The following is a 26,606-nucleotide window of genomic DNA, read 5'->3' as shown; positions in this document are numbered from 1 at the left end:
GCGCCGCACCACCGCCAGCAGGTACCCCACACTGCACCGCGACACACCACACTACACACCGCGCCCGCCTGGCGCCGCGCCGCACCACCGCCAGCAGGTACCCCACACTGCACCGCGACACACCACACTACACACCGCGCCCGCCTGGCGCCGCGCCGCCGCCGCCGCGCCCGCGCTCGCGCCGCACCACCGCCAGCAGGTACCCCACACTGCACCGCGACACACCACACTACACACCGCGCCCGCCTGGCGCCGCGCCGCACCACCTCCAGCAGGTACCCCACACTGCACCGCGACACACCACACTACACACCGCGCCCGCCTGGCGCCGCGCCGCCGCCGCCGCGCCCGCGCTCGCGCCGCACCACCGCCAGCAGGTACCCCACACTGCACCGCGACACACCACACTACACACCGCGCCCGCCTGGCGCCGCGCCGCACCACCGCCAGCAGGTACCCCACACTGCACCGCGACACACCACACTACACACCGCGCCCGCCTCGCGCCGCGCCGCCGCCGCCGCGCCCGCGCTCGCGCCGCACCACCGCCAGCAGGTACCCCACACTGCACCGCGACACACCACACTACACACCGCGCCCGCCTGGCGCCGCGCCGCACCACCGCCAGCAGGTACCTCACACTGCACCGCGACACACCACACTACACACCGCGCCCGCCTGGCGCCGCGCCGCACCACCGCCAGCAGGTACCCCACACTGCACCGCGACACACCACACTACACACCGCGCCCGCCTGGCGCCGCGCCGCCGCCGCCGCGCCCGCGCTCGCGCCGCACCACCGCCAGCAGGTACCCCACACTGCACCGCGACACACCACACTACACACCGCGCCCGCCTGGCGCCGCGCCGCACCACCGCCAGCAGGTACCCCACACTGCACCGCGACACACCACACTACACACCGCGCCCGCCTGGCGCCGCGCCGCCGCCGCCGCGCCCGCGCTCGCGCCGCACCACCGCCAGCAGGTACCCCACACTGCACCGCGACACACCACACTACACACCGCGCCCGCCTGGCGCCGCGCCGCACCACCGCCAGCAGGTACCCCACACTGCACCGCGACACACCACACTACACACCGCGCCCGCCTGGCGCCGCGCCGCACCACCGCCAGCAGGTACCCCACACTGCACCGCGACACACCACACTACACACCGCGCCCGCCTGGCGCCGCGCCGCCGCCGCCGCGCCCGCGCTCGCGCCGCACCACCGCCAGCAGGTACCCCACACTGCACCGCGACACACCACACTACACACCGCGCCCGCCTGGCGCCGCGCCGCACCACCGCCAGCAGGTACCCCACACTGCACCGCGACACACCACACTACACACCGCGCCCGCCTGGCGCCGCGCCGCCGCCGCCGCGCCCGCGCTCGCGCCGCACCACCGCCAGCAGGTACCCCACACTGCACCGCGACACACCACACTACACACCGCGCCCGCCTGGCGCCGCGCCGCCGCCGCCGCGCCCGCGCTCGCGCCGCACCACCGCCAGCAGGTACCCCACACTGCACCGCGACACACCACACTACACACCGCGCCCGCCTGGCGCCGCGCCGCACCACCGCCAGCAGGTACCCCACACTGCACCGCGACACACCACACTACACACCGCGCCCGCCTGGCGCCGCGCCGCACCACCGCCAGCAGGTACCCCACACTGCACCGCGACACACCACACTACACACCGCGCCCGCCTGGCGCCGCGCCGCCGCCGCCGCGCCCGCGCTCGCGCCGCACCACCGCCAGCAGGTACCCCACACTGCACCGCGACACACCACACTACACACCGCGCCCGCCTGGCGCCGCGCCGCCGCCGCCGCGCCCGCGCTCGCGCCGCACCACCGCCAGCAGGTACCCCACACTGCACCGCGACACACCACACTACACACCGCGCCCGCCTGGCGCCGCGCCGCACCACCGCCAGCAGGTACCCCACACTGCACCGCGACACACCACACTACACACCGCGCCCGCCTGGCGCCGCGCCGCACCACCGCCAGCAGGTACCCCACACTGCACCGCGACACACCACACTACACACCGCGCCCGCCTGGCGCCGCGCCGCCGCCGCCGCGCCCGCGCTCGCGCCGCACCACCGCCAGCAGGTACCCCACACTGCACCGCGACACACCACACTACACACCGCGCCCGCCTGGCGCCGCGCTGCAACAACACAATACTACGATACACTATCATCACTTCACTTCTTACACCCTCCCCACAGCGCAATATCACATTATGTACCACCGCAATACATAGTACCATAGAATTCTATCGCTCTTCGTAGCACCGTAACCCAGCGCACTACACGCCGTCCAAAGCACTGCACTACACGACAAAATACCGCCTTACACCGAGTCAATTCATTCCTACACTCATAAATTAATTAATTCATCCACTTTAACTCTGTTATTTCAACTTATCTGACACACTTTTTCTTCATTTCATACCGACATTCGTTTTATATTATTTCTTCATAGACTTATTTATATAATATTTTCAATTTAAAACCTATTACAGTTAGATTGGCTGACTAATGTCCTGAAAGCAGACACTCCTCTCGCGGAGCTAGTGACACTGTACACTGATCTACTGCTGTCATTCGACCCGTCACCTACCAAAGTGAGTATAATTTTAATCGATTAATTATGTTACATTTCAATTGCAATAATCGACGTAAGATGACAAGGGGCCGTTTACTTTTTAGATGACAAACTAAATCCTAATTTGTGAGGTCGCAACTCTTCTCCCTGGGTCGCCAACTTGTAAAAGGGTTGTAAATCGTTTTCACGCTCTACCAGGCAAACTATTCGCCGAACAGCAAATTAGTCAAAATAATTATGGTCTCAAATTGAAATATCTACAATTTTGGTTCTATATTTTTTTGTCGTAAAACCAAAAATAACAAAGTTAATAACGAAAATAGAACAAAGTAAAACAAATTTTCACTTATGACTTTTTTTTAATCAAACAAACTTGGGCAACGGGAGATCTACCGCCGGGCTAGGTGATCATGCCTGGACAGCGTGCTCAGACAGTCTCAGTTCGGAACTTATATATATATGCAAGATTTTTAGAAAACTTCGATAGCGTGATTCAGAATACTCGTGGCGCCATCTCTCGGAGAGTAGCGGGAAGTCGCCACAAACTACTTTTTAAAATATCTTAAACTAAAATAAATATAATCTAAATGACTAACTTATTATAAACTATTTTTTAAAATATACTCGTAATTTATTAAAATAGCTCGTGAAATATTTTTAGCACTTATATTGTATATTGTTATTTATTTTGTATTTTTTGTGTATGTTTTTTTGTATATGAATGTCAGTAGAGACAATATATATAGACAGATAGTAGAGACAATAATTGCGAACTGTTCTGTAGTAAACACGTATGTATATCTTGGAGCATTAATTTCTAATAATGGCGGCTGCATAGATGAGATCAAACGTCGGATGACAATAACAAGGACTGCAATGGACAAACTTAAGAAGATATGGCGTAATAGAAATATCACCAATGCCACTAAAACCCGGCTGATGTATACTTTGGTGTTTCCCATATTTTTATACGCCTCAGAGACATGGACATTACGAGAAGTGGAAAAGAAAAAGATAGACACCCTAGAAATGTGGTGTTGGCGAAGAATGCTTGGACATCATGGACAGAGTTTCGAACAAATATCTCCATCCTCCAAGAACTCGGCATCAAACAGCGTCTATCTGTAGTAGTACAATCTCGTATTCTCAAGTTCTTTGGGCATGTCACAAGACGGAATAATGACTCCATTGAACGGCTTGTTGTGCAGGGTAGAGTGGAGGGAACCAGACCTCGCGGACGGTCACCCACGCGATGGACAGATCAAGTAAAATCAGCTGTAGGTGGCCCTGTACACGAGTGCTCTAGATTGGCCACCAATAGAGAGAAATGGCGAAATGTCGTGAGGCGAGTCACATCAGCCCCCACACACAACACATGATGACCACGACCGCTCTGACAAGAGTGAAACGACTAAGAAGTCAGTAGAGACAGCTTGCAATAGCAACTGGTGAAAAAAATAGTACATTACGATACGCGTGGCCAAAGTAGCCTATTTTTGCACGGCGTGAAGTTAGCGCCCGAGCGCAGCGAGGGTGCTAAACGCCGTGCAGATAATAGGCTACTTTTGTCACAAGTATCGTATACTATTTTATAGCTCGTGTGACATAAACCCGCTTATACTTGTGAAGAAATATTAAAAAATATGATAATTATTTTGAAACTTATATATAATTGAAACTAAAAATTATGAACTAAAAAAGCAATAAAAATTTGACACAACCAAAACCATTGAAATTTAGAAAATTTAGTAATTATTCTGCACTTGTGATAAAGACAAATCTAACACCACACATACGTCGAAATCTATCAAGCCATTTAGGCTACATACAGGCGTATTAAAAAAACATATGATAAGCAATCACATAATGTACTAATACATAACTAATACTAGTGATACAGTAGAAAATCGATTATCCGGACCTCAGTTACAAATATTCGCGATTGTTCGGATTGTGAAACGTGAACAAGTAACTTTGTAATAACCCTTACAGATCAGCCACATTTTGTGTGACTTGTGCATTTAAATTCCGGAAAGTCGCCAAATCGCAACAAAATAGTTACTATAAAAAACAAAAACCCGATTGCTAAAAATATAACCTATGTTATCGCCACAATTTAGACGAATTCAGCGACACATCATGTATCAAAATTAATTAAGTCGTTTGAGTTTGCCAAAGAATGAAAAATACATACGTAACAAACATATAGTCGAAAAACATCACCTTCCTAAATCGGTTTAAATAGCTTTTCTTCATAAACTCAATTATCCAAATTTTCGATAATCCGAATGCCACAAATACGACAACAAATAGGTCGCTTAGTTCTAGAGATTCTACTGGAGTAGTATTATGGCTAATTTTGATAACGATTCCTAATTTAAATATCTCCTACTATGGTGTGTAGCGAAAATAAAACAAACACAGTCAAAACAAACAATAAAATTCGATAAAGCCCAACAGTGAGTCTTATAGTGATGCTATTGCTTAGTATGTACACAATGGCAAAAACATTTATAAATACGTCCAAAATAAAATATTAAAATAATTATAGCTTTAAACAAAATACTCATTACTCACTTTTAATTTTTAAATGGCATTTAAAAGTATGAAACGTTCATAGCTATGTTTATTTTTTTCAACTGTGAGGGTAGTGTGTTAATATTCGTACGGTGTAAAAATCGGCTACTTTGGACACAGAAATGCGTGGCTAAAATGCGGGTTTAGGTCACAGAGTGCTATAAATAGTACATTACAATACGAGGACGAAAAATTTTTTTCTGACAAGTGTGAGTTTGCAGGCCGAGCCGCAGGCGAGGACTGCAATCACACGAGTCAGAAAAACATTTTTCGTCCGCGTGTTGTATAAAATTTTATATTACGGGGTCGGAAATGGGGGTTTTGCGCACGCGAAGCGTGCGTAAAACGTCAATTTACGCACGCCGTGATATAAAAGTTTTTTTTTGTATGTTTTTTCCTAGGTAGTGACGGCGAAGTTCAAGCTCTGCCAAACGCCGGAGGAGGGCGTGAACCTCCTCATAGACGTGAGGACCGAGATTGACGAGTTCGTGCGCAGCGTTAGAGGCGTCGTGGACGCTCCTAGGGCGGGGAATGGTAGGGAGATTATCTAAAATTTTGATATGAATACAAATGTTTTTTTTGGAGTTTACTCCTTAAGAAACGATTTGAGTTATAAGGCCCGGTACGGAAATTTTATGAGGAGTAAAATCAAGTGTAACACGAAAAGTTGAGGCGTAACGGTAACCAAAATATGAATCAAGAGTGCTTTTATTAATTTAAAATACAGTAAGTTCAAATCCCATATGAAAGTAATTATTACAATAAAAATAATTAGGAATATATAAAACATTAAAACGTCATTAACTAATTTGTTTACATTTTTGCATAAATTAAGTTATAGGTTTGATCATTTATAAACACTGTGAAAAATATGAACATTGGCGCCATAATATGATTAACAATCTTTTATGAACGTTTTTAAAGAAGAGTAACATATAAAATCAGTAAGCAATTGAATAAGATATAATATTAGCAAAATAAGTTTTTAACATAAAGAGGCTTTTGTAAGTTACTGATATATTAATTTAACTTATAAAAATGGATGCATTATTGATCAGCACCATCTATCAACGATAAACGGGCAAAATCAAAACAGTATTATTTAATATTTATTACAGAATTATTGCTAATGAATTATGTTCAAAATAAGTTATATAAAATAAGCAATACGTTTTAAATGAATTCTAGAATTATAAAACATTCAGAAACAATCCAAATTACATATAATAACATGTTTATTGAGTCTCATATAAATTTCATCCGTAAATTGCAACAAGGATATTTTATAGATGGCAAAGAAATTATAATTATTAAGTTTTAAGTTACAAAACGTTTAACATTGTTTTAAATATAAATAATTATATTATATTAAAATTTACTTTAATATAAACAATTATATTAAGTTACCATTATAATATTTGGAACCAAAATACATAGATTGATAAACTTGCAAACTTACAATTTATAAAACTTGCCACTAGATGGCGCTATTTTATATTATTTTGTAACATACTTTATGTAATACGCATTATTGAAGTAATATAAATAATCCGAATAATTACAGATATATGTTTGTTTCTCTTATCATTTTAGCAGATGCGTTCATTTACCTACCCTTTTTTCTATTCGATATATATCATAATTATCATTCGTAAGGAGTAAACTCCAATCGTGCGTCGTAGCTGACACACACACACTTTTTTTTTTATAATATAGGAGTAGCAGACGAGCATGCAGTCCACCTGATGGTAAGTGGCTACTGCCGCCCATGGACATCTGTAATCAACCCCAGATAGGATTAGATATTCCTATCTGAGATCGGCCACAGATGCGCCGCTACCCCTGAGGACTAAGCTGGAACGCCTCGGGAAAGTTTGTCTCCCTTACCACACCCTTCAAACCGGAACACAGCAGCGCCTAGCACTGCTGTTATTAGGTAGAAATAGGTGTGGCGGTGGTGCCGCCGGAGTCGAACCACAAAGGGTTCTACCACCTTCAAAATGGTTAATGTTAAATGTTAATTTACATTCTTAATTTACATTTTTATTTAAATAAAGCTCTAAACAGAAATATAAGTTGTAGTCCATAGTAAATTAACAAAAAACATCTGTTCCAGAAATAGTCCCTAACTCAGTCCTCCGGGAGTTCGGTCTAGCCGCGTACGCTCCGCTCCGAGCCCTCCTCCCGGAGTACACAGAGCTACAGACACAGCTCTTTCTGGCGCACCTACAGGACCCGCAGCTCAAACAGGTAAGTTGTAGGTGGTACTACTAAAAAAAAAAAAGTAAAGCCCGACGGGGCAACGCGCTAAGAGGACTCCGGTTGCGTTCCTTTGGAGATCCCGGAGCCCTCTACGCAGCGCCGAGGACGGCCACCGGGGGGGTTTTAGTGCGGTAAAATCCCACATAACCCTACGTCGCTCCCACGGCGCCGGGTACCTTTTGAAGGTTTCCCCCTCGTAAAAAAAAAAAAAAAAAAGGTGGTACTACTCGACCAAGCCAAGTAGACGAACCGGTGGAATGCGGCCTTGTGTTCTCGACCTGAGGTCGGTGTTGTATGAATAAGGTACGGTAAGTAACCTGATTCATGTGTGTGTGATTGGGGTGAGTACTGATGGGTGTGTTTGGTGTATTGTGGGTATGAGTATGTGGGTATATGTAACTTTTAATACCTGTGTTTCTAATACCTGTATTCACAAATAAAGAGATTTGATTTGATTTGATTTGATTTGATCCTTGTTTTGCCTGTTACAGACCACTCCTAACCTATACTCCTAACCGAGGGCAAAATACGTCAATCTGGGTCGATTTGTATCTATAAAATCTGTCATTACTTGTACTTGGTTGTAAATAGCCACAAGAATATGAAGAGTTCTATAAAAACGCGCGCGCACTACTTGCAAGAATATAATATGAGACTTGTTGTTGTTGAGTCTGTGTGTTGTGTGTAGTGTTACGTGCAGAAGTGCTCTGTGTGGCTGTGTTGAGGAGAGCTTCCTGGTGTGTTTGAGGTGTAAGGGTAGGTGGATTGAAAAAGTGACTATAGAAATATATAGTATCGATAACTATGGATTTTTGCATGGCTATATAAGTGGCAGTGATAGCCTAGTGGTTAAGAAACGTGGCCTCTCGATCGAGGGGTCCGAGGTTCAAATCCCAGGCACGCACCTCTGATTTTCAAATTTATGTGCGTATTAGAAATTAATTATCACTTGCTTAAACGGTGAAGGAAAACATCGTGAGGAAACCTGCATACCTGAGAGATAAAAATCATAAAGGTATGTGAAGTTCACCAATACGCACTTGTCCAGCGCGGTGGACTATGGCCTAATCCTTCTCATTCTGAGAGGAGACCCGTGCCCAGCAGTGGGACAGTAATGGGTTGATGATGATGATGATATAAGTATTTTCGTGCAGTCTAGTGATTTAAGTGCAGTTTTTAGTGCTTTAGGTATGACACCGGTAGAGGATATAATAATGGGGACGATTCTAATGGTTTCCTGGTGCCACATTAGCTTAATTTCATCGGATTATTATTATAATTATGCTAGTTTAACCGTTTTTCAAGTCTTAACCATATATGTAATGTTCCAGGAAGGTCTGCTGGAGTACTCCCGGGCGGTGTTGTCCATCACGGAGCGCTGCGAGGGATGGTTCGCTGCGGCGCGGGACAAGGCCAACACTATCGCGGGACAAGCGGCCTATACGTACTATGTACCCGCTGCTGAGGTCAGTTACAATCACACCACTCATGTAGAGGCCGCGCCAAACTGCTAGTCCGCTCTGAATATAGAAATTAGTCGCGTCGCAGTAGTACATTGTAGATTTTCATCATCATCATCAACAATCCATTACTGTCCCACTGCTGGGCACGGGTCTCCTCTCACAATGAGAAGGATTAGGCCATAGTCACCGCCGGCCGAGGCCGTGTTTCTTAACCACTAGGCTATCATTGCTTTGTAGATATTGCTGTGCCCTTACGTTGCTACGGAGTATATGTTTGTAGTTGTATTCGACCGTATTGGCTCTCTGACTACACCTGCGCGCAACAACTTCAAAGCGGACTAGAAGTTTGGCGCGGACTATAGTATGCTATCTTATTTTGATTTATAGGCCAAGAAAAACTTTTTAATACTATAGTTAGTTTTTAATGCATAAGGCCATCAAGTATATGTTTAGAGAATAACATGTCATAGAATGGATTGTCATAGAATTGTTACAGAAAATTAACAATAGAGTTGATATTGAATCTTCTGTTACATAAAATAATATTTCAGGAATGATCAACCTATAAGTGTTTCTTGATAATTCTATTAAGAGAAATCTCGTCCACCAGGCGTTCATAGCAGCGATACTGTCGCTCGTGTCGAGTCACACGCGTCGCATAGAGGCCACGTTCCGCGAGTCCTCCGCAGGGGGCGCGTTAAGCGAGGCCTTCCCCGCCGCCCTGGCGCTACAGGAGGCCACGGAGACGTTGTTGGCAGTGCTGCAGAAGATTGGTGCCGCTGGGGAGGAGGGTGAGTCTTGAGAGGGGTTGAGGGGTTAATTTTGACAAGAGGGGTGAGTTTTGACAAGTGCGGGTTAGCTTCGACAAGTGGGGTGAGTTCTGAGAAGGTAAGTGAGTTTTAACAAGTGGGGGTGAGTTTTGAGGAGGGGTGAGTTTTGAGGAGGGGGTTAGTTTTGACAAGTGGGGGTGAATTTTTGAGAGGTGGGTGAGATTTGACATCTGGGGGTAAGTTTTGGGAAGAAGGGTTGAGCTTATGTGGGTGTGTTTTAAGAGGGGTTGACTGAAATTTGAGACAGGGGTTGCTTTTTGAAAGACGAGGTGTGTTTTGAGGGTATAGTTACACGCGTCGCATAGAGGCCACGTTCCGCGAGTCCTCCGCAGGGGGCGCGTTAAGCGAGGCCTTCCCCGCCGCCCTGGCGCTACAGGAGGCCACGGAGACGTTGTTGGCAGTGCTGCAGAAGATTGGTGCCGCTGGGGAGGAGGGTGAGTCTTGAGAGGGGTTGAGGGGTTAATTTTGACAAGAGGGGTGAGTTTTGACAAGTGCGGGTTAGCTTCGACAAGTGGGGTGAGTTCTGAGAAGGTAAGTGAGTTTTAACAAGTGGGGGTGAGTTTTGAGGAGGGGTGAGTTTTGAGGAGGGGGTTAGTTTTGACAAGTGGGGGTGAATTTTTGAGAGGTGGGTGAGATTTGACATCTGGGGGTAAGTTTTGGGAAGAAGGGTTGAGCTTATGTGGGTGTGTTTTAAGAGGGGTTGACTGAAATTTGAGACAGGGGTTGCTTTTTGAAAGACGAGGTGTGTTTTGAGGGTATAGTTACACGCGTCGCATAGAGGCCACGTTCCGCGAGTCCTCCGCAGGGGGCGCGTTAAGCGAGGCCTTCCCCGCCGCCCTGGCGCTACAGGAGGCCACGGAGACGTTGTTGGCAGTGCTGCAGAAGATTGGTGCCGCTGGGGAGGAGGGTGAGTCTTGAGAGGGGTTGAGGGGTTAATTTTGACAAGAGGGGTGAGTTTTGACAAGTGCGGGTTAGCTTCGACAAGTGGGGTGAGTTCTGAGAAGGTAAGTGAGTTTTAACAAGTGGGGGTGAGTTTTGAGGAGGGGTGAGTTTTGAGGAGGGGGTTAGTTTTGACAAGTGGGGGTGAATTTTTGAGAGGTGGGTGAGATTTGACATCTGGGGGTAAGTTTTGGGAAGAAGGGTTGAGCTTATGTGGGTGTGTTTTAAGAGGGGTTGACTGAAATTTGAGACAGGGGTTGCTTTTTGAAAGACGAGGTGTGTTTTGAGGGTATAGTTACACGCGTCGCATAGAGGCCACGTTCCGCGAGTCCTCCGCAGGGGGCGCGTTAAGCGAGGCCTTCCCCGCCGCCCTGGCGCTACAGGAGGCCACGGAGACGTTGTTGGCAGTGCTGCAGAAGATTGGTGCCGCTGGGGAGGAGGGTGAGTCTTGAGAGGGGTTGAGGGGTTAATTTTGACAAGAGGGGTGAGTTTTGACAAGTGCGGGTTAGCTTCGACAAGTGGGGTGAGTTCTGAGAAGGTAAGTGAGTTTTAACAAGTGGGGGTGAGTTTTGAGGAGGGGTGAGTTTTGAGGAGGGGGTTAGTTTTGACAAGTGGGGGTGAATTTTTGAGAGGTGGGTGAGATTTGACATCTGGGGGTAAGTTTTGGGAAGAAGGGTTGAGCTTATGTGGGTGTGTTTTAAGAGGGGTTGACTGAAATTTGAGACAGGGGTTGCTTTTTGAAAGACGAGGTGTGTTTTGAGGGTATAGTTACACGCGTCGCATAGAGGCCACGTTCCGCGAGTCCTCCGCAGGGGGCGCGTTAAGCGAGGCCTTCCCCGCCGCCCTGGCGCTACAGGAGGCCACGGAGACGTTGTTGGCAGTGCTGCAGAAGATTGGTGCCGCTGGGGAGGAGGGTGAGTCTTGAGAGGGGTTGAGGGGTTAATTTTGACAAGAGGGGTGAGTTTTGACAAGTGCGGGTTAGCTTCGACAAGTGGGGTGAGTTCTGAGAAGGTAAGTGAGTTTTAACAAGTGGGGGTGAGTTTTGAGGAGGGGTGAGTTTTGAGGAGGGGGTTAGTTTTGACAAGTGGGGGTGAATTTTTGAGAGGTGGGTGAGATTTGACATCTGGGGGTAAGTTTTGGGAAGAAGGGTTGAGCTTATGTGGGTGTGTTTTAAGAGGGGTTGACTGAAATTTGAGACAGGGGTTGCTTTTTGAAAGACGAGGTGTGTTTTGAGGGTATAGTTACACGCGTCGCATAGAGGCCACGTTCCGCGAGTCCTCCGCAGGGGGCGCGTTAAGCGAGGCCTTCCCCGCCGCCCTGGCGCTACAGGAGGCCACGGAGACGTTGTTGGCAGTGCTGCAGAAGATTGGTGCCGCTGGGGAGGAGGGTGAGTCTTGAGAGGGGTTGAGGGGTTAATTTTGACAAGAGGGGTGAGTTTTGACAAGTGCGGGTTAGCTTCGACAAGTGGGGTGAGTTCTGAGAAGGTAAGTGAGTTTTAACAAGTGGGGGTGAGTTTTGAGGAGGGGTGAGTTTTGAGGAGGGGGTTAGTTTTGACAAGTGGGGGTGAATTTTTGAGAGGTGGGTGAGATTTGACATCTGGGGGTAAGTTTTGGGAAGAAGGGTTGAGCTTATGTGGGTGTGTTTTAAGAGGGGTTGACTGAAATTTGAGACAGGGGTTGCTTTTTGAAAGACGAGGTGTGTTTTGAGGGTATAGTTACACGCGTCGCATAGAGGCCACGTTCCGCGAGTCCTCCGCAGGGGGCGCGTTAAGCGAGGCCTTCCCCGCCGCCCTGGCGCTACAGGAGGCCACGGAGACGTTGTTGGCAGTGCTGCAGAAGATTGGTGCCGCTGGGGAGGAGGGTGAGTCTTGAGAGGGGTTGAGGGGTTAATTTTGACAAGAGGGGTGAGTTTTGACAAGTGCGGGTTAGCTTCGACAAGTGGGGTGAGTTCTGAGAAGGTAAGTGAGTTTTAACAAGTGGGGGTGAGTTTTGAGGAGGGGTGAGTTTTGAGGAGGGGGTTAGTTTTGACAAGTGGGGGTGAATTTTTGAGAGGTGGGTGAGATTTGACATCTGGGGGTAAGTTTTGGGAAGAAGGGTTGAGCTTATGTGGGTGTGTTTTAAGAGGGGTTGACTGAAATTTGAGACAGGGGTTGCTTTTTGAAAGACGAGGTGTGTTTTGAGGGTATAGTTACACGCGTCGCATAGAGGCCACGTTCCGCGAGTCCTCCGCAGGGGGCGCGTTAAGCGAGGCCTTCCCCGCCGCCCTGGCGCTACAGGAGGCCACGGAGACGTTGTTGGCAGTGCTGCAGAAGATTGGTGCCGCTGGGGAGGAGGGTGAGTCTTGAGAGGGGTTGAGGGGTTAATTTTGACAAGAGGGGTGAGTTTTGACAAGTGCGGGTTAGCTTCGACAAGTGGGGTGAGTTCTGAGAAGGTAAGTGAGTTTTAACAAGTGGGGGTGAGTTTTGAGGAGGGGTGAGTTTTGAGGAGGGGGTTAGTTTTGACAAGTGGGGGTGAATTTTTGAGAGGTGGGTGAGATTTGACATCTGGGGGTAAGTTTTGGGAAGAAGGGTTGAGCTTATGTGGGTGTGTTTTAAGAGGGGTTGACTGAAATTTGAGACAGGGGTTGCTTTTTGAAAGACGAGGTGTGTTTTGAGGGTATAGTTACACGCGTCGCATAGAGGCCACGTTCCGCGAGTCCTCCGCAGGGGGCGCGTTAAGCGAGGCCTTCCCCGCCGCCCTGGCGCTACAGGAGGCCACGGAGACGTTGTTGGCAGTGCTGCAGAAGATTGGTGCCGCTGGGGAGGAGGGTGAGTCTTGAGAGGGGTTGAGGGGTTAATTTTGACAAGAGGGGTGAGTTTTGACAAGTGCGGGTTAGCTTCGACAAGTGGGGTGAGTTCTGAGAAGGTAAGTGAGTTTTAACAAGTGGGGGTGAGTTTTGAGGAGGGGTGAGTTTTGAGGAGGGGGTTAGTTTTGACAAGTGGGGGTGAATTTTTGAGAGGTGGGTGAGATTTGACATCTGGGGGTAAGTTTTGGGAAGAAGGGTTGAGCTTATGTGGGTGTGTTTTAAGAGGGGTTGACTGAAATTTGAGACAGGGGTTGCTTTTTGAAAGACGAGGTGTGTTTTGAGGGTATAGTTACACGCGTCGCATAGAGGCCACGTTCCGCGAGTCCTCCGCAGGGGGCGCGTTAAGCGAGGCCTTCCCCGCCGCCCTGGCGCTACAGGAGGCCACGGAGACGTTGTTGGCAGTGCTGCAGAAGATTGGTGCCGCTGGGGAGGAGGGTGAGTCTTGAGAGGGGTTGAGGGGTTAATTTTGACAAGAGGGGTGAGTTTTGACAAGTGCGGGTTAGCTTCGACAAGTGGGGTGAGTTCTGAGAAGGTAAGTGAGTTTTAACAAGTGGGGGTGAGTTTTGAGGAGGGGTGAGTTTTGAGGAGGGGGTTAGTTTTGACAAGTGGGGGTGAATTTTTGAGAGGTGGGTGAGATTTGACATCTGGGGGTAAGTTTTGGGAAGAAGGGTTGAGCTTATGTGGGTGTGTTTTAAGAGGGGTTGACTGAAATTTGAGACAGGGGTTGCTTTTTGAAAGACGAGGTGTGTTTTGAGGGTATAGTTACACGCGTCGCATAGAGGCCACGTTCCGCGAGTCCTCCGCAGGGGGCGCGCTGAGCGAGGCCTTCCCCGCCGCCCTGGCGTTACAGGAGGCCACGGAGACGTTGTTAGCTGTTCTGCAGAAGATTGGCGCTGCTGGGGAGGAGGGTGAGCATTCAGAGGGAGGGGGGATGAATTTTGACAGCCGCTGGGGAGGGGAGGGTAAGTCTTCAGAGGGAGGAATTTTGATAAGTGGAGGTAAGTTTTGAGGGCCGAGGGTGAGTTATGAAAGGGGGGCTGAGTCTTGACAAGTTGGGGTGAGTTTTGAGGGGGGCTGTATTTTGAGCGGGGGTGACTTTTGACAGGGGTTGACTGCGATTTCAGACAGGGGTTCAACAAAATGAGATTTCTCGCTTACCTCCATATCTACTCTTTTTGTTTTAAGTTTTCTAACGTATTGTTGTTTTATGGTACATTTTTATACTATTTTTCATATCGAGTGAATTTAAATTATTCTTAATGTGAATAAATATCTCAACTTATTTATGTACAAAATTTCAGTGCTTGCAGAATGATTGTTGAAAAAAAAGTAATTTAATAAATAAGAGTATATGGTTTCACGGTCCGTCTTTAAAAAAGGGGAGTGTCAATGTACTTATTGTATGTAAAATTGTGTTACTAATATGAATATTGTATGTGTCCAGAAACCCCGACCCACCCGTTGGAGGACATGTGCGGGTTGCTGCTGGAGGGCCGGGCTCGGTCCGCGGGGGCGGAGGCCGCGTGGGGCGGCGGCGCGCGGAGGGCCGCTGACCTGTTGCGCAGCCTCGCCGGACAGGTGCTGCGGGCTCCCGCGCACAGACACCTCGGTATGTGGACATGCGTGTACGAACTAGTACACGAACATGTATGTATGTGTATATAGATACAGGCATACTTACATAAACATTTATACAGGCAGATGCATACAACACACACACACACACACACACACACACACACACACACACACACACACACACACACACACACACAAAAGTATGTATACATACGCGTCCATAAATATAAACAAACGCGCACAAATATACAGGTGCTGCGGGCACCCGCGCACAGACACCTCGGTATGTGTACATGCGTGTATACTTGTACACGTATGTATGTTATATATTGGCCTTAACTACCATAGTAAGGCATTCGCCTTAATCAAAATTATGAAGAAGACATCCGATCCTGCACCGCCGCCGTGCCGTGGGAACGCTGACTCCGCACCACCGCTCCGTTTCCATCGTACAGTCCCGAACGCGGGAATTCACTCTGGGCGCTAACATTGCCCCAGCAAGTCACTTAGGATAGTTAGTTATAATTTAGGTTAGATTTAATCGAAAACATGTAATATTCTGTTTTGATTAAATACATATATATAAAAAATTCTGTCTTTCTGTATCCTGGCTGCTGCATCCCGACGCATTACATAACTTGTATGTTAACACGGACATGCAAACGTACACACGTGTCATGCAAAAACATAAATAAACACTCTTTCTTATGTATATTGTTAAAAATGCATATACACAAACTACGCACACACACACACACACATCCATGTGCACGAACGTACGCATAAACGCATCCTGCCAATTGTCTGCCTATACTAATTGTGTAATCCTGTTTTGGCTTAATTTACACAAACTGTATATATTGTGAAAATATTATATGTATCGCTGTCGGATTACCTAATAAATAAATAAATAAACGCTACATCATATACATTATACTCGCATAAACCTACAATTCATATATACGCAAGGACAACCAGACATACGAACACACATACAACAAAACGGACGCATCAACATACGCACACAGGTACACATATGCATACACACAGGCACACATATGCATACACACAGGCACACATATGCATACACACAGGCACACATATACATACACACAGGCACGTAATATGAACACACACAGACACGCCGTCATAAACATACACCCACGCATGCACAAGTATACATAATCTCACGCATGTATATGCATGTATGCACAGGGATAAGTACACGCATATACGAACAATATACGCACTTGAAGGTGGTAGAACCCCTTGTGGTTCGACTCCGGCGGCACCACCGCCACACCTATTTCTACCTAATAACAGCAGTGTTAGGCGCTGCTGTGTTTCGTTTTGAAGGGTGTGGTAAGGGAGACAGACTTTTCCGAGGCGTTCCAGCTTAGTCCTAAAGGTTAGCGGCACATCTGTGGCCGACCTCAGGTAGGAATATCGAGTCCTATCTGGGGTTGATTACAGATGTACATGGGCGGCAGTAGCCACTTACCATCAGGTGGACTGCATGCTCGTCTGCTACTCCTATAATATATATATAAAAACTCACGAATATGAAAGCATTTATATTTTGTACACTCATACGCATAACGAATATAATCCATTGCGTTATCATATGCACACAGACAACACACGATTACATACACATACAAACACACAAACACATGCACGTGGACAACGTGGATTTCTAGTGGAACATACGTATGTTATATGTTCAACTAGGACCACCACCACCATTGGACCATTGGTTCAATTTACAAATTAACTGTAAAATTAATTTGTAAATTACCAATGGATTTTAAGCAAACTACCTTATTATTTATTAAAAAATCACTTTCAATAATAAAACTCCTTATACAGTTGAACACATGCACATACCCACATCACATATACAATCACACGTAGGTACATGCCAATGCTACCAATGTTCCATGTATAAAATGTTCCATGTGTAAAAAAAAAATATATATATATCGACCTATAACTTGCGGTGTATCAAATTCCACATGCTTCCCTTATATGAGCGGCGGTCTATTGCGGATTTAGCATTCCTATCTAAAATAGCTAGGGGCATAATTGACTGTCCTGAGCTGTTAAGCAAACTAACACTCCGTGTGCCTTTACATAATTTTCGAAAACTACCTCTTCTGTCAGTCCCGCTTGTAAAACGTAAATATCGACGCAACTCATTTTTTCCGCGATCTTGCAAATCATTTAACGAAATTGCTCGTACTGTTGACTTAGACCTCTTCCATACCAACGATTCTCAACTTAAATCTAAGCTAGCTAATAATTTCTTTAACTACTCTGTTTGATTACACTTTTTTTTTTAACTTGTTGTCTTCTGACTTGTTTTTTCTTTTAATTATTTAATTTAAGTCCATATGTGGAAACTTATAACTGGCCATTATTGTACTACGATTTCATGTTATACTATGTACTAGCTGTAAGTTTTCCTAAATAAAATAAGTGACCGTCGTTCTACAGACCAGATCCCGCAGCTGAACGTGTGGAGCAACAACGACACGCTGTCCTCCGAGCTGCCGGACTTCGCGCTCTCGCCGCAGGAGTACATCACTGAGGTAACTTCAGAACACTATCACAGAAGCATGTACATTTAGCCAGTAATGGTCACCCATCCAACTAGCGAACATTCGCAATTGTTGAACTTTGTAAATGGGTTTGTCTCATTTTTTGACACGCCCTACAGCCTAAAGGGTTTGGCGATTTGTAACATCATTATGAGATCGTTAGATGTCTTAAATGTAGGAAAAAAAAATACTTTTAATAAGTGGGGATTTTTGTTTTAATAATTCTCTAATATGTGATTCTCTGCTCAGGAAAAAGATATTTTAAAAAAGTATTGATGCAGTTTTAGTTTTTATCAAAATCGGCCTCGTAACTCTTTTCAGTATTTTTCGCTAATCTTTATAGTATTAGATTTGGCCTTGAAGGCCCGTTTAATAAATTCACCCTGTATATCAATGTTGTTACATTACAGATTGGTCAGTACCTGATGACGTTGCCGCAACACCTCGAGATGCACCTCTCCGACAAACAGGCGCCCTGGTACTTCCTCAATGATGTAAGTTTGTTCCAGAGCTCAATTTAGGTGTAAAACTAGCGTAGATGTTGACGGATATTAGGGTGGATGTTAGAATAATATTACAGAAAGAAATCAAGATAGGTTGAAATTAGATACTAAGATGGTTCTTCTTTTTATATATAAAATTGTCGTGTCACAATGTCAGTTACCGTACTCCTCCGAAACGGCTTTACCGATTTTCACCAAATTTTATATGCATATTCAGTAGGTCTGAGATTCGGCTTCTATCTATTTTTCATACCCCTAAGTGATAAGGGTTGTTCACCCTTAACATTTTTTTTTTTATATGGCAACACAACGTTTGCCGGGTCAGCTAGTAAAAAGATAAAATAGCCGAAATTATGTTAGATCTTTATTAATGAAGTGTCTTAACACTTTAGAACAATAAATTAGAGGTATCTTAAGCACTCGAAGTGATTTAAAATTATAATATATTCCAGTTATAATGTTTTGTTGGCGTAGTCTAATTTCAGTATTTTAACTGTAATTAATAATAATAATCATTTATTTCAGACAATATAGACAAAGATACAAAAGTATAATTGAATACAGATGTCCATATCATATATACCTTACAGACTAACATACATACTAATATATACTTATAACTAAATCACGTATTTGCGGCGACGTGAGACGCGGGTCTGGTGACTGCCGGGTTATTAACTAATAACACACTCCTTATTATTCACAATATTACAAAATTCGTATCACATACATTGTTCCGTATTAAAATGTTGTATTATGTTCGTGTCCGTAGGTATGTACATATACGTGCGAAGTGTACGCCGAGAAGATCCTGAACATTCGCAACATGGACGCGCTCGGTTCACGTCGCTGTCTCACTGACATCGGTACGTTGTTTTATAAAATTGTAATAGTAAATCACTATCTACTTCCTAGAAGTAAGTGATCACTGCCCCACATGGATCTCTTTTAACAAGATAGTTAATTGTATCAGGCGTTACTTTGCGGAAATCCATGCTATTAAGTTAAGATTAAAACTACTTCGCAACAATCCGCTACAAATATATATGATGGTATATATTTTAAACCATGCAGTATGTACCACCCTCCCTCCCACAAAGGATGCGTGCAGATGCAAAAATTAAAAATATACACCAACATACATACCACCACCAACACGTGTCTCGCTCCAAAACGGAGCATCATCAGGGTAAGTTGACTCTACGACGGTTAATCTCTTTTAACAAATTAGAATAAGATTGAGGTCGGACACAGATGCTACTCGAGTAGTAAAAAATATCTCGAGAAAGTATCTCTGGAAAAACGTGACACCTTGTTGCCATCTTAGGGGGGGTTCTAACGTTTTCAAAATCTTGCTTACTCATCAATTCCGATATTTAAGAATCCAAAGCACATGATACACCTGATTACACTGTGACAATAAAAATAGAAATATTTCCTTACAATCTATCTTAAGTTGATATTTCTTCAATTCATTTAAACTGCGTCCTTAAATTTTAAAGTAGTGACTGCTAAAAAACTGTTTAAATTTACAGTGTACCTGTCAAGTGTAGTGGAAGACCTCGGCAGCAGTATCACACCTTCTCTTCGGAACCTAGAGAAGGCAATGCGTGCGTCCACACAGAACCAATCTGAGTGAATGGTGTTACAATATACTCGGTCTATCGAACTGATTCCGTTGAAAGGAAACTCGTATGAACTAAATGATATTTTTTGTTCTGTAAAGTTAGGTAACCATTTTAAGCGCACTTAAGGGAAATATATTGTTTGTATAAATAATATAATTTAAAAAACACCAATAAAGTTATTATGAATAATTTTAGTTTTATGTACATTTACTTAAAAAAAAGTTATAAGCCACGGAAAAAAAAAATAGTTTATTTTCCGTGTTGTAAGCCTCATAATAAAATATTAACAAACACCCAATATCATCGCTACAAAGAAATAAAAACTAAATAGGGTTTTGGTTTAAGACTATGGAAGTCTTCATTCATATCTGTATAGCAAGTCTAAAAACAACTCAATATGATTCAAATTAAATATCTATAAGTAAGTATAAATGGGACCTGAGTAGCACATTAAGATGTTACTATGTTTATCCCAAAAAGAAACATCTTCTTCTTCTTCTTCTTCAACAACCCATTACTGTCCCACTGCTGCGCACGGGTCTCCTCTCAGAATGAGAAGGATTAGGCCATAGTCCACCGCGCTGGCCAAGTGCGTATTGGTAGACTTCACATACCTCTGAGACATTTTTTTTTTAAATCTCTCAGGTATGCAGGTTTCCTCACGATGTTTTCCTTCACCGTTTAGCAAGTGATAATTAATTTCTTAATACGCACATAACTTAATAATAATAATAATAATACGAAAAATCAGAGGTGCGTGCCTGGGATTTGAACCTCGGACCCCTCGATCGAGAGGCCGAGTTTCTTAACCACTAGGCTATCACTGCGTGATAAATGCGTCAAAAAGAAACATCACATCGTTTTAAATATTTAATAGTATGTATAGCATTCACTTCAAGGCGATCCACAATAAATCACTTAAAAATAAAACATACAGCAACTTATAACAATAATTTACATATAAAAAAATCAATAAAAAACGCCATGGAGTCGACAATATTTACAAGCTTGTGACTTACGAAGCATAAAAAAAACATTCATGAAGAATTGCATCAAAATTTTCATACCCAAAATGTTTTAAAACAAAGTTTGTAATAAAATTTAAGTCCCCTAGTCTAAAAGTAAGTCCATCGTTCTATCAAAGGAATAATAAGACCAATAATCTATCGGTAACGATTAGGCAACTTCTCCGGTAAGTAAATTATATACTTTACGGCCCCTTCACACGAAATCCATTGTTTCAATAATAATTCATGAAACTTGTTAAAACAAGGTAAATCTTTTATACGCTCAGGTTTCGTATGTATTACGATTTTTAAACGTGTATTTTCCTAAAAGTCACACAAACGCTCTTAAAGTCTCCAAAAAGATTTTTACAGCTGACAACTTGAATTGACAGCTTAATTTACACCGAAGTACGGAAGCGCGTATGTTACACCACTAGCGTTCACCCATCCGTCTGCCGACGACCTGAAGTTGTTTAGACGTCTTACAGTGTAGAATGTACACAAACCACGGGGTGACACCATCTAAACCATAAAAGATGTTACATGAAGGACCCAAGACCACAAAGATGCCTCAATTAAACCATGAAATCTATCTATTTCACTCATAGATTAGTAAATATTACTCACTCCTAACAAGAAAATGTACCCAGTTTTGAGAATTGAAATAGTTGCGTAAAAAAGTTTTGCCACGTCTCCGTGCTAAAATGTCCCTAAAATTATTGAAATAATTATTTATTTATTATGTTAATTACGCAGTATTAGTTATTTATTCGTAAATTTTCTCTAAAAATGTAATTTGTCAAGAATTCAAAACTTACTAACAAGCCGTTTGTGGGTTCATTCAATTTCAAGGCGGCGAAGTATCTTTACTAATCTATCTATTTCACTAGAGAATAAAACTTCGATGCAATCCATTTAAAATAGGTAAAACAAGTTTTAAGAAACTCTTCATGTTCGATACTCAAAGGGCAATAAGTACATTATTATAATTGTTAGAAATAATATAGACATATAATACATTTTTTTATATAATATAACCGCCACGGAAAGGATTTTGTAAAATAGGTATATATATCTTATATACAAAGCAGTTAATATTTTTTATACATTTTTACAATAAAATCTTGCAAGGGAATATGCACTTTTTAATGTTTATCGTTTTGAAAAGCAAAAAAATTGAACACTCATATGCATACCTGTATTATTTTTGTAATCTTTTATCCCACCAAAATATACATTGATGGTATAAGCTAGAAATAGGTGTGACAAAAGTACCACCACAGTTAAATCAAGTTTAACTTTTACCAATTAAACGCGTTCCAATTATCATATTTTCGACTTGTAGTAAAACATAAAATAAAGTCTTATTTTAATTCAATATTACAGATAGCCAATAATTTGACAATGTATTAGACAACTATGACTTACTTTTAGCTGCTTCATAAATAAAAAACAAATATACTGAACAGAGTACTTTACATAGTTAATTGTATCAGGCGTTACTTTGCGGAAATCAATGCTAACTTTTATCAATTAAACGTCTACCAATTATCATATTATAGACTTGTAGTAAAACATAAAATAAAGTCTTATTTAATTCAATATTACGGATAGCCAAAATTTGACAATGTATTAGACAACTATGACTTACTTTTAGCTGCTTCATAAATAAAAAACAAATATAGCGAACAGAGTACTTTACATAGTTAATTGTATCAGGTGTTACTTTGCGGAAATCTATGCTATTAATGGTGGTGGTATGTATGGTGGTGTATATTTTTAATTTTTGCATCAGCACGCATCCTTTGAAGGAGGGAGGGTGGCACATACTGCATGGTTTAAAATACATACCATCATACATAATTGTAGCGGATTGTTGCGAAGTAGTTTTAATCGATTAACTTAAGAGTACTTTACATTCAAATAATTTAACCAATCGCTTATCACCCATACACATACCAAAAAGTGCATATTTCCTTTACATTCGACATTTACCAGATCTCTACAAATAAAATACACATTAGAACATTTGAACATCAGTTTCCACCGCGCACGGCCCCTTCAAGTATCGACAACTAAGTTACGCAACTATCTTACGCTCCGTCCAAACACACGCGAATCACAAGCGGCAGCGATTCCTAACTGTGAAATAGGGGTTTAGTTTGAGAGCTTTATAATTCACGTACGTTTGGCCAAAGCCTTATAGTCGCCTACAAGTTTAAATTCACATATCTTTTATATCTATTCATTTATATCTTTTATCCTAACGCTGTTTCGTTTAAATACTTCGGGCAAGGCATTGTATTTGGCGGGGCGGTTGCATTTCTTTTTCAAACCAGAAATATTTTAACAATATTCCATTATTTAAATATTCAGACCAAAACCGTTAGAATTTTACTTTACGTACATAAAATTTTGAGATCATCTATTTTTTTAATCCATATGGTAAAATAGTTCATGTAATGCACTTCTATCTATAAGAAAACATCTCTAATAGAAGTCTTTCTATTGCCTATAACCCACGCTATTTAAGACTCATTTAAGCCCCAAAGTCTAAGATACTAGACTCCGACCAGGAATCTAACGCTCGTTATCTATAACTAATCTATCCATTTTGCCTAGCAATGATGCAATTTAACAATTTCTACTAGAAGAACTGTCAAACTTCGATCTGTGGTAGACAAAACTTAGGAGGGATCAATTAATAATAACGGGCTTAAGTAAGTTACAAAATAAAACTAACTGGTCTCCCCGACCGGGGCTCAAACCCAGAACTTTACATATCAATCATATTTTACCGACGTACATACAACAAAAAACGCAACCGCCCCCACATTCACTAAATATTCATTTACTTACAATTAATTATATTTATCTATACTACACTGCTTTATACAAAACCAAACACACCGCACTGCGCACACAACGATACATTTTTAGTGTGTGCGTTTGACCACGAATACTTTCAACACGTGACATGAGGCGTTCCAGCTTAGTCCTCAACGCAACGCATCTATCATTGATGATAAGTAGGTATAAATACTTTAACAACGTGACATGAGGCGTTCCAGCTTAGTCATTAACGCAATGCATCATGATTAATGATAGGTATGAAAACTTTAACACAATGTGACCTAAGGCATTCCAGCTTAGTCCTCAACACTATGATTGATGGTAGGTATGAATACTTTAACAACTTCTAACTTCGTTCTAACTTAGTCCGTAACGGAACGCATCTATGATAAACTGACGGTAGGTAGGCCCAGGCCGGGATCTAGGGAGGGAAAGCCGGGGCCTGTGCCCCGGGCGGCAAATTCAGAGGGCGGCTAAATCCCCACTCTACAAACGAATGGATAATCCATCATTTACTTTTTTGACCTACGCTACGCATGAAAATATCTATTCGCAAACCGCGTAGGCATAGTTCGGTAAAAATAAATAAGTTGTCAGGGCGGCATTTTTCAGTTTTTGCCCCGCCTAAAAAAAATTGAAGATCCAAGGCTGGGCAGGCCATATTATTTAAGGCCATTATTATTTATTGCTTAAGTTGGACCTTATATTCATCGTTTCAGCATTTATATTCGATAAATAGGCTCTGTCATTCGTTAGATTGGACCTACATGACATTAGGCGTTCTACATTAGTTTTTAATGCTAGCAGAACTTATGTTTGATCAACATTATATATTATATGAGGCATTCAAATTTAATGAATACAATGCGCCTGTGATAGACTTGTTAGATTTTTATGATAATTGGGGCTTAATATCAGATGAACCTGAGTCCGACATTTATGCATTCACTCACTTATACATCCTTATCATCCATAATACATAAACCAAGCAAATACATAATATACCACTATAGACATTAATTCTGAAATTAACGACAAACATTTTTTATTCACTCTCACCAATTTTGCTAAAAATTAAAAATCCACAGAATAGTTCCAATGGTTAAGATCCTGCAACTGCAATGTCCCACTGCTGGGCACTGTCCTGCCCACAATCGGAGCATACTTTGCCACACTGCCACAATACACAAGACCCTTTCAACTAACACCATTTACTATCAATTAATAAAAACACTGCCTATTATTATTGTTTTTATAATATAGGAGTAGCAGACGAGCATGCAGTCCACGTGATGGTAAGTGGCTACTGCCGCCCACGGACACCTCGACCCCAGATAGGATTAGATATTCCTACCTGAAATTGACATCAGAAAAGTATGCCTCCCTTACCAAAAAATATATTTTATAAAAATGAACAATAATTTAACAAATTGACTACATTTTTTATAATATTGTTAATAAATCAAAACCCTGTTTTTCAAAACAATTCAGTACTCGTGGCCAACACACATTTTTTTTTCATCTAGCAATTATTTATTTAAAACGAAAACACTAATATATAATCTAGACAACATTTATAACTATATTACAATATACATACAATGGAAGAATACATATATAAATTTAATAATGCATATATAATATTATATGAAAAATTACTAGCTTTTATTCAACTACATGCCTTGTTAGTTTGTATGTATGTATAGTCCGCGCCAAACTACTAGTCCGCTCTCAGTTGTTGCGAGCAGTTGTAGTCATACAATTTGCTATGGCGACGCGATTCATTTCTATATTCAGAGCGGACTAGCAGTTTTACGCGGACTATACGAACATACATCCATACAAACTAACTACATAACAAATGTATGAAACTTGCATCTGAATTTTAAACCAATTAGCTCCATCCAATTGACCTGAAATCTTGCATACACATTTCATTTGAATAACAATGTATAATTAGCCAAGTGACGTAAATCTAAATTCAATATGGCGGATGCCCGAAAATGGGGGACCAATTATTTCTTACGCATAAAATGCAGATATACATATCAAAAGGAAGAGTTTTCTGAGAAGATTACGATAAACAAAAAGTCTATTTAAAAAAACTTATACTAACTATTTTTTGTTTGAATTTATCAATCTAAACATTGAAAACCTCATGATTATGTTCCCATTTCGATTTATATATATAATATATTCTTCCATTGCACGCCAAATCAGTTCATATGTACAAAAAAACAATAATACTAACGACCGTAGATCTTAGTACAGTACACGTGTCCTTACGACCGGCGGCCGCGCGCCGCGAGGTCCGTTCTAAGTCTATACGAATATTCCTTTATATTACCCACCTCACTTCTAGATCAGTTTTTAGTCACACATTCGTATAAGTTTCAGAAATGTTTGGTTTTGTTTTTAAGTTATATGGTCATAGTTCTTATATAAAAAATAACATAATATATAATAGTTATATTTAGAAACCTTATGTGGAGGTTGTGATGTATATGCGCAACTCGTCAAGAGATGGCGCCACAAGTATTCTGAATCACGCTATAGAAGTCTTTTAATTATTTTGTATACAGTAATTATGTTATTTATCTGTTCAGCCATAGATAGCCAATAATGTTATCTATGGTTTATGAAAAGAAAATAGACATACATCATAGACAACATGAAAATAAAATAAAAAAAACATTTGTGAACCTTTAATGTGTGAATTGTGAAAATATTGTACAAATTTAGATATTTCCTTTTTCAAATTCATATATTTTTTCCATCTTCTTGTTTTTCATTATTTTCTCTTCAAGTCTTATTTTCTTTTCAAATTTTTAATAAGGATTACGATCGAATTTCGACCCCTAGTTAGACCCACTTGTATAACATCAGACTCAAA

The 26,606-nt window shown here is 42.8% G+C and overlaps 1 protein-coding gene across 1 annotated transcript in view; it reads left to right on the top strand.

Annotated features, from left to right (window-relative positions):
• Cog7 (conserved oligomeric Golgi complex subunit 7) overlaps nucleotides 1-20,042 on the top strand; it is a 29,474-nt gene extending 9,432 nt beyond the window's left edge. The window contains exons 8-28 of the mRNA XM_073085078.1: nucleotides 2,090-2,131; nucleotides 2,547-2,648; nucleotides 5,608-5,740; nucleotides 7,323-7,456; nucleotides 8,800-8,934; nucleotides 9,542-9,722; nucleotides 10,067-10,195; nucleotides 10,540-10,668; nucleotides 11,013-11,141; nucleotides 11,486-11,614; nucleotides 11,959-12,087; nucleotides 12,432-12,560; nucleotides 12,905-13,033; nucleotides 13,378-13,506; nucleotides 13,851-13,979; nucleotides 14,300-14,452; nucleotides 14,989-15,153; nucleotides 17,619-17,713; nucleotides 18,133-18,216; nucleotides 18,998-19,091; nucleotides 19,761-20,042. Coding sequence (XP_072941179.1) covers nucleotides 2,090-2,131; nucleotides 2,547-2,648; nucleotides 5,608-5,740; nucleotides 7,323-7,456; nucleotides 8,800-8,934; nucleotides 9,542-9,722; nucleotides 10,067-10,195; nucleotides 10,540-10,668; nucleotides 11,013-11,141; nucleotides 11,486-11,614; nucleotides 11,959-12,087; nucleotides 12,432-12,560; nucleotides 12,905-13,033; nucleotides 13,378-13,506; nucleotides 13,851-13,979; nucleotides 14,300-14,452; nucleotides 14,989-15,153; nucleotides 17,619-17,713; nucleotides 18,133-18,216; nucleotides 18,998-19,091; nucleotides 19,761-19,864 — 2,583 coding nt within the window. The 3' untranslated portion in view covers nucleotides 19,865-20,042. The remainder of the gene's footprint in view (nucleotides 1-2,089; nucleotides 2,132-2,546; nucleotides 2,649-5,607; nucleotides 5,741-7,322; nucleotides 7,457-8,799; nucleotides 8,935-9,541; nucleotides 9,723-10,066; nucleotides 10,196-10,539; nucleotides 10,669-11,012; nucleotides 11,142-11,485; nucleotides 11,615-11,958; nucleotides 12,088-12,431; nucleotides 12,561-12,904; nucleotides 13,034-13,377; nucleotides 13,507-13,850; nucleotides 13,980-14,299; nucleotides 14,453-14,988; nucleotides 15,154-17,618; nucleotides 17,714-18,132; nucleotides 18,217-18,997; nucleotides 19,092-19,760) is intronic.
• The last annotated feature ends 6,564 nt before the right edge of the window (nucleotides 20,043-26,606 follow it).

The sequence above is a fragment of the Epargyreus clarus genome, unplaced genomic scaffold, assembly GCF_041222505.1.
Source record: "Epargyreus clarus isolate Ecla_fem2 unplaced genomic scaffold, WU_Ecla_fem_2.2 ptg000022l, whole genome shotgun sequence".
Classification (NCBI taxonomy): Eukaryota; Metazoa; Arthropoda; class Insecta; order Lepidoptera; family Hesperiidae; genus Epargyreus; species Epargyreus clarus.
The sequence above is the reverse complement of the archived record's forward strand: the minus strand, read 5'-3'. Positions and strand labels throughout refer to the sequence as shown.